The following is a 7,712-nucleotide window of genomic DNA, read 5'->3' as shown; positions in this document are numbered from 1 at the left end:
GCAAATGGTGATCTGGATTTTTAATTCAGGTTAAAATCCAAAGTGTAGTACCTTGACTGCCATCATTTGATGGCGCAAAAATGGATCAAGAAGCTAGACGTGGACGCTGGTGGAAAAGCACATACTTGAGGACTGGTCTCAGCATTCACACTGTAACTTACAAGTTGGAAGCCAATAATTTTGAGTCATAAAATCAGCATGACATTGAGTGTATGTAGGATGGTCAATTTTTTTAAAGTACATTTTGGTATTGCAAGTAATGGCAAAGCTGCAATTACTTTTGTATCAACCTAATAAAACATAAAACAAATTTCCAAGTCTCTCAGTGACACAGGAGCCAGAGGAAGATATTGAAAATTTACAAGTGAAGGATGGCCAATGGAAGTTAAGTTATGCAGTGCCCATTATTACTAATTTAACATATATAAAATGTCATTGATATTTTCTTTATTTCATGTGCTGCTTTTATGATTCTCTTTTACAGGACATAAAAATATTTTAAGGGCTTTCAGTTATAGGTTCATCGGCAACTTCTGTCTTTTAAACCTTTTTTTCCCCAGGAGTTATTAATTTCTTAATCAGAACTGATAGTCCCACCGTCATTGAAATGGACTGTGTGGTGAATATCGGGAGCATCTGTGCCTAGCCACACCCTTCGAAACTGCTGCAAATGCTGCCATTGACAGGAGGCAGTGACACCCCTGGATTGCTCTCACCTGAGCCTTGGGTTCTTTAGTCTCTAGTCTCCACTGAGTCACACTAGATCGAGCACAGGGCAAGAATAGCCTCCTTCAATGCAATCACAGAACCAAAATATACCAAAATGTTTGGGGAAGAATGGAACAGAAGATACTTTAAGAGATTAATTTTCAGTTTGTCCCTTTCCCTATAACATGAAGCCAGATTTGTCCCCTCCCATTGAAATAGCTGTGATGATCTTGGGCTCTACATTAAAGTGTAGAACTCAGGCAACCAGGAAGGTGCTAAATAGTAGATGAGCCTCTCTGTTGAGAAGGTGCGGTCCAGGGAAAAACCATTCCATTTACTCAGATTTAAGAGCATGGAGGTGCAATCTTATCAACATGATTATGTGACTAATATAATTCCCAGAAGCCTCTAAATGTTCCATTATCCTGTTGGCCTCCCTACACCACTATTACTATGATTATATGTGTGCAGTTTGTGATTTGGGTTTGAGCCAATAATATCAATAAATATAGATGATTCACATACACTTTATTTTAATCTGACTTACATAGGAAAGGTGAGAAAATCACTCTTGGAAATCCAGAGCTTGGAAGATCTCCAGTAAAAATTTCCAACAAAAAGATTTGAATATGGCTCAGGTTTGTTTAAAAGGAGCAACTGATGAAAACATTTTGTTATTACTCAGAAAACATTAAAAGATTTGCTTACAGCTTTGCTGTAGGTGATAAAAGCAAATTAGCAAAAATTCCACTAGGAACAAATATTATGAGCTGCCTTTGCTATTGTCTTATCATAAATTAATAAAGCCACATTCTAAATTACACTGGGATCTTGAGTTTGGTATAAAAAGGAGGAGAAGGTGCAGGACTTGGAAATCCTGATTCTAAAATAAAAAATGGATTGTTATGCAAGCAGCGTGTGATATTTGCTGTGTGTAGTAGTGAAGGTGAAGATTTAATGAAAGAATAAACAGTTGAAGGGGGAGGGGGTAACATCAGAGTGGAGCTCCAGTTACTTAGGGGTAGGGACGATAATAGAATTACTAAGTTTGCAACTCTGTTGTGCCTTTGGACCTGTAGGAGCCAGAGAAGCATTTGCTCTATTAATTATACGGGTTGGAATTTTGTGTTAGCAGGACTCAAAACATCGGGGTCAGATGGGAGCTATTCATGTTCTTGTTTTGGAAAGAAATATACGTATATGTGTTTGCATGTAGGTGTGAGTGTGTATGTGTATTTAACATGCTAGTATTAATAGAGAGGAGATGGGGTATGGAGAAGTTTTAATTTTGGGGTGATATAGAGGTCAAAGATACCTGTGTAATATATAGAGCAGACTGCATGGCCTACATTTAATTATACACCAGCAGAAATATTTTGTAACTACTTCCCTCCAGTATGATCATGGAATCATTGATGACGTAAGATTAAGAAATAGCCTTATTGTTAAAAAAAAAAAAAAAAAAAAAAAAACTAATGAAAAAAAGGATCATCTATTGTAAAGATGAGAGACAGAGACAAAATAACTCATCTGTAATGCAGATTTATTAATAGTCATTCACTGATTTTCAGTGAAATACTCTTCACGTAACCTTGACTTTATTAAGGAGTCCTTAAGGTGCATTTGGAAGACAGATAATGAGTTTGGGGAATAGCCTTATCTACATCAAGCTAATCTTTAACAGCTTGGAAAAGAACTAGCATAAAGTGCTTCAATTTGAGTGACAGAATCATGTTAAGATGAAACCATTTAAAACGTCCTTTTAATATGAAGACTTTATGGTACATGGCAATATTTTTATAAGAATGCTTCATGGAGCAGTGGGAACATAAAATAAATAAGAAATATAGAAAACCATGGAGCTTTCATACTACTCTTGAGGGTCAAATGAATTGCTAGTTAAGAGAATAAAGAATTCTACTGTCCGAGGCCTCTGAGTGGCACTTTGTATCTGGGTTAATAAAAGCAAGTCAGACGTCCCCAGGGGGAAAAAAGTGTTTCATTCACGTTAGCTGTCTCCTTTAAAGGGAGGGACAATCTGAAGGGAGAGATTTTGAGTGGCATGTCATTGTCGAGACTGCACATGCCACATTGTCAGGACTTCTATGGAGAGAAATCCGCAGGAACCTTTCTGACCCTTCGCAAGTGCAGGACTCTGTGTGTCTGTGTGGGTGAGCGTAAGCAGGCTGAGAGCCGAAAGAAAGAGGGATGAAAAGAAAACTAATTGAGAAGTATCTTTCTAATGAGACAGCTCATATTTACCCATGTGCAGATTCCCAAGTTCAGATTTTTCTCCTTTAGTGAAAATGTGAGCGCCCTTCTTTAGCATAAGACTAGGCATGCCATGAGAAGCTTTTTTCCCCCCAGCTTCTATGCAAGAGTTACATCACACGGCAAGCTGAAATAGGCTACAGTTTTTCAAAGCTTGAAACATGTTCATTAGTGAAGCGCTTCTCATTCCTGTTGCTTCTGATAAACTTATTTTAAGTCTTTTACTTATTTATTATAGTTCATTGATTCATTTCGTTTTGCTTTCCCCCCTCTTGTCTCAGGGGACTAAGTCTATTTCTTATTTCTTTCTTTAGTCCTTACAAATTTAGGATTTCACCAAAAAATACCTTCAGCCCAAAAGTCATCGCACAGAGGTTCAAACCAGGAAGTTTCAGCTGATTTTTGAAAATTCACTTTCCCCAGCAATAAGGCACTCCCAAAATTTGCCTGAGAGATTTAAAGACTTTCATGCTATTTCAATATTTATCCAATGTTCTTTCTAACTCTGGTATAAAATCATTTCTTCATCTTTAGAAGATCCAAATAGATCATTTATAGGTATTAGCGAAGGCTAAAATGTGTCATTACAGATTGACTTGCAGTTGGCAAGATGTGAATGCAATTGTGAGAAAAGCAAGAAGCAGCTCTCCTTACACTCCTGAGAAATTTCAGTCTTGGGGATAAAAAAGCTGGGATTTAGTGATTTCATTGAACTTTTTTTTTTTTTCCTTTAAGAAGCAAGTGATAATTCATCTGCAAACACACCTTTCTTTGCTCTGTTGTCAATAGAAAAGTTGTTTTGCTAATGGTTATCTGTCTACAAGTCCTTGACCTGCTTGTAAACACATTTCTGCAGGAAAACCCTGGGCCATGGCCTCGGGACTTTGCGTCAACAACAAGAGATAAAGTGACCACAACTTAACCTGTTCTGGCCTGGAGTGCCCTCTGCTGCCCCTTGACCAAGCGCGCCCCTAATCTCTCTGCTGAAGGAACAGATTGCTTGGAGGGCCGGCCATGACATGGCTTGACCTGCAAGGTTCCCGTGTGCTATTTTCAAAAATTTGATCTATTCCTGCCAGGGAGCCATTTTAAACCATCTTTCCATTCACTAAGGGGAAAAAAAAATTCTGTTGGCTAATCGAAGTTGGTCAGATCTGTGTCTTCATGGTTCTAAAAGAATTGGTACAAAAGTAAAAAAAAGAGGGTCAAATGAACTGGTTTAATTATATGGATGCCATTTAATTATAATTATTCCCATAATTTTATGGATGAGAATAAAAAGTATTCCCTAAAAATTTTGAAGTGAAACTGAAGAGAACTTTTAAAAACGTAAAATGTTAAAAATCATTATGCATGTGTAGAATTAGTTGATTTTATCTTTAGTTTCAGTTAAAATAATCTTATACCTGTTTCTGTTCCCCAGTATATCAGCCTCCTGTCGTCATCCTCACTAAAACCATGTCACTTCTTAGATTTCCCTCAGTTCTCTCTTTTATGTTCTTGTTTGTTTTTCTTTCTTTTTTTTCTTTCACTCCCCACGTGTCTTTAAAGTTAATTTTGCAAGATAAATTATAGCCTAAATATTTCTGAAATGTGTAATTTCTAGTGGAACTCTATATTCGTCCTGTCCACTAGCTGACAGGATCAGCTCTATTTTTGATCAGCTCTTCTCTAGTCCTATCATATTTTCTAGCTGTATTTTCTAGAGTTTTCCTAGGATGATCCTGCCTTTTCCTCTAGGCTACACTTTTCATCTGTGACTTTCCTGACTTCTCTCAGTATTACCTATGTATTCATTCTTATCTGAGTTTTGTCTACGATTTAGTTTGTTCAAAATCAAGTACACATCAAGTTAACATGTATCTAGGAATGGTGCTTTTAGAAATAATAAAAGGAATGTAATGGGCTGGGCGTGGTGGCTCACGCCTGTAATCCCAGCACTTTGGGAGGGTGAAGCAGGCAGTCACTTGAGGTCAGGAGTTTGGGACCAGCCTGGCCGACATGGTGAAACCCCATCTCTACTAAAAATACAAAAATTAGCCGGGCATGGTGGCACATGCCTGTAATCCCAGTTACTTAGGAGACTGAGGCAGGAGAATCACTTGAACCCAGGAGGTGGAGGCTACAGTGAGCTGAGATTGCACCACTGCACTCCAGCGTGGGTGATAGAACGAGACTGTCTGAAAATAAATAAATTTTAAAAATAAATAAATAAATAAATAAATAAATAAATAAACAGGAAAGAAAACTAATGCACATGTTCCACCTTCAAAAAGCATGTTAGTTTTGATAGATCTAAAGTGACAATGTAACTCATGAATGGAGTGCTTCACCAAGTATTTGCACATCCAAATAGATTGAGTGGTGTGGATTGCGTATGATTTTCTTTTTGTTGTTTTAACAATTAAATTAGTACACCCAAGTATAATGTAACTGTAGATTATCTGCTATGTCTTTATCTGTTCCATGCTTCCAGCATAGGTTCTCAAAGTTGTAGTGCGAGCAAAATTTTTTGGTACGTTTTCAATGACTGAGGTAATTATTTCCTAAACTATCAAATGTCCAGAATAACAATAAGATCTTAAATAAGAATTTGGCTTCCTATTGGATATAGGTTTTACTTTTTACACATCTCTAAAGTGATTTAGCACTCACTTGAGATGTAAACAAATAATAAAGGATGATCAGAAAGTGCTGTTTTGCATTTGTGAACATGAATTACTAGAATGTTTTAAATGTCAATTTTTCACATTTGCGACATGCACATTTGATACTATAATCTTTTTTTTTTAATCCAAAATGTGTTTATGGAGATGGTTTCCCACTCATCTTGATTCAGGGTGCCTTTAGTGCTGCTTCCTCCTAAAGGAACATCCTTCTGGAAGCCTTGCTTTTCCTCCTGTAGGCTGGCAGAGGACAGTGGAGCAGCCAACACACAAAACTACCGTTTGTGCATGGCTAAAGACCGTGGTGATTTTATAGCATCCTGTGCATTTCACATCCATGAAGTAGGAATTGGGGCTCTGCACCAGGCGTTTCTTCTTGTGTTTCCTCTTCTCCTCTTCTGGGGAGGGATGAAGGAGATCCTTTGCGAGAGGCATGTTCTCGTGTGGGTAGGTCGTCACCGCCGGAAAAGCTGATACTATAATCTTTATCTTTGTTTTGTGAGGGGAATATAATTGGCAAAGACTTTTAAAAATAAAATATAGGTGAAAATTGTGCAGAAAATTCTACCAAACATAGGTATGCAGCTCTATGGCTATCAAAAAATGAACAACTAAAAAGTTACCACCCATGTCCAGAAATAGAACATGGTCAACATCCCAGAAGCTGTCCCTTGTGAATTTCTATTCCTGTTGCTTTTTCCAAGAGCAATTATTATCTTGATGCTTATATAATCATAGTTTTGCTTGTCTTTAAAGCTTTACCATCTGAGCAAGTATCCTAAATACTGTGGCTTAATTATTTTTTTCATTATTTATAAATGGAAATAAATAGCATTTTTTTTTGGTATCTAGCATCTTTCGATCAGAATTATCTTTGTTTGACTTATCCCTTGTGTATGTGTAACTCCAATTAGTTTATTTTGTGTTGATGAGTAATATTTCAATGTATTAATAAACCACAATGATTTTTACCTATTTTACTATTGATACATATTTCAGTAATTTCTAGATGTTGTTTCTGCATCTGATGGAATATGCCTACAATTTTTCTCTTTTATTTGATTAATGTTGTGAACACAATGATTTTTTTTTTAAATTTTATTTCAAGTTCTGGGATACAAGTGCTGAATGTGCAGGTTTGTTACATGGGTATACATTTGGTTTGTTGTCATCTAGGTTTTAAGCCCCGTATGCATTAGGTATTTGTCCTAATGCTCTCCCTCTCCTTTCTCCCTAACTCCCAACAAGCCCCGGTATGTGATGTTCCCCTCTCTGTGTCCATGTGTTTTCATTGTTCAGCTACCAAATATGAGTGAGAACATGCAGGATTTGGTTTTCTGTTCCTGGAACACAATGATTTTTTTAAAATATTAAAGCTACTTTGAATAACTAAATTAAACCCAAATTAGTTACTGTGGACCATCATGTTCCTATTTTGCTATATTTAGTTTTCTAAAATTTTTACATTTAGGTACTGTAATTTTATGTTCTTTTAATCAAATTTTGGTAACAAGGCTTATGCTGTCTTCAAGAAAATAAGTTGGAGAATAAGTTTCTCTTTCACTCTTCTGTGTAACAGCATAAGTAGAATTGGCATAATTTCTTCCCTAAAATCAGTTCAACAATAAAACTATCTGGATCTTCGCATTAATAAATGCGCTCCCCTCTCCTACTGCCGTCCCCTCTCCTACCCACCCTTCATCTTTCCTTTTCTTTTTTGTGAGATGTCATTTATTTATGGATTAGGTTGTTTTCATTTCTTCTTGTGTCCATTTGGTTATTTAAAAAATTATTTGCTTAATTTAAAGTTTAGAGATTTTTAGAACGAATGTTCACAATATTTCCTGTGTTCTTTTAAAAGTGTAAAACATCTGTAATAATGTCTTTCTTTTCCTTTCTGACACTGATCATTTTTACACACTCTCACTTCTCTCTTTCATTTTCATTGGCCTTATTCTAAGTCTTTCAATTTCTTTTTTCTTTTTTCTTTTTTTTTTGGGGGGGATCCAGATAACATACTTTGGCTTTTTTGTTGGTCTTCTCCATTTTATATTAGTTTTACCTAAC

The 7,712-nt window shown here is 36.4% G+C and overlaps 1 protein-coding gene across 1 annotated transcript; it reads right to left on the bottom strand.

The window, feature by feature from the left end:
* Nucleotides 1–5,760: 5,760 nt before the first annotated feature.
* LOC112628918 (40S ribosomal protein S27-like) lies at nucleotides 5,761–6,114 on the bottom strand. Its single transcript, XM_025392248.1, has one exon. It carries the CDS (start codon nucleotides 6,078–6,080, stop codon nucleotides 5,826–5,828), a length of 255 nt encoding a protein of 84 aa, XP_025248033.1. The 5' UTR covers nucleotides 6,081–6,114; the 3' UTR covers nucleotides 5,761–5,825.
* Between the last annotated feature and the right edge of the window lie 1,598 nt (nucleotides 6,115–7,712).

The sequence above is a fragment of the Theropithecus gelada genome, chromosome 7b, assembly GCF_003255815.1.
Source record: "Theropithecus gelada isolate Dixy chromosome 7b, Tgel_1.0, whole genome shotgun sequence".
Taxonomy (NCBI): domain Eukaryota; kingdom Metazoa; phylum Chordata; class Mammalia; order Primates; family Cercopithecidae; genus Theropithecus; species Theropithecus gelada.
Note: the sequence above shows the minus strand (reverse complement) of the source record. Positions and strands in the feature narration are given on the sequence as shown.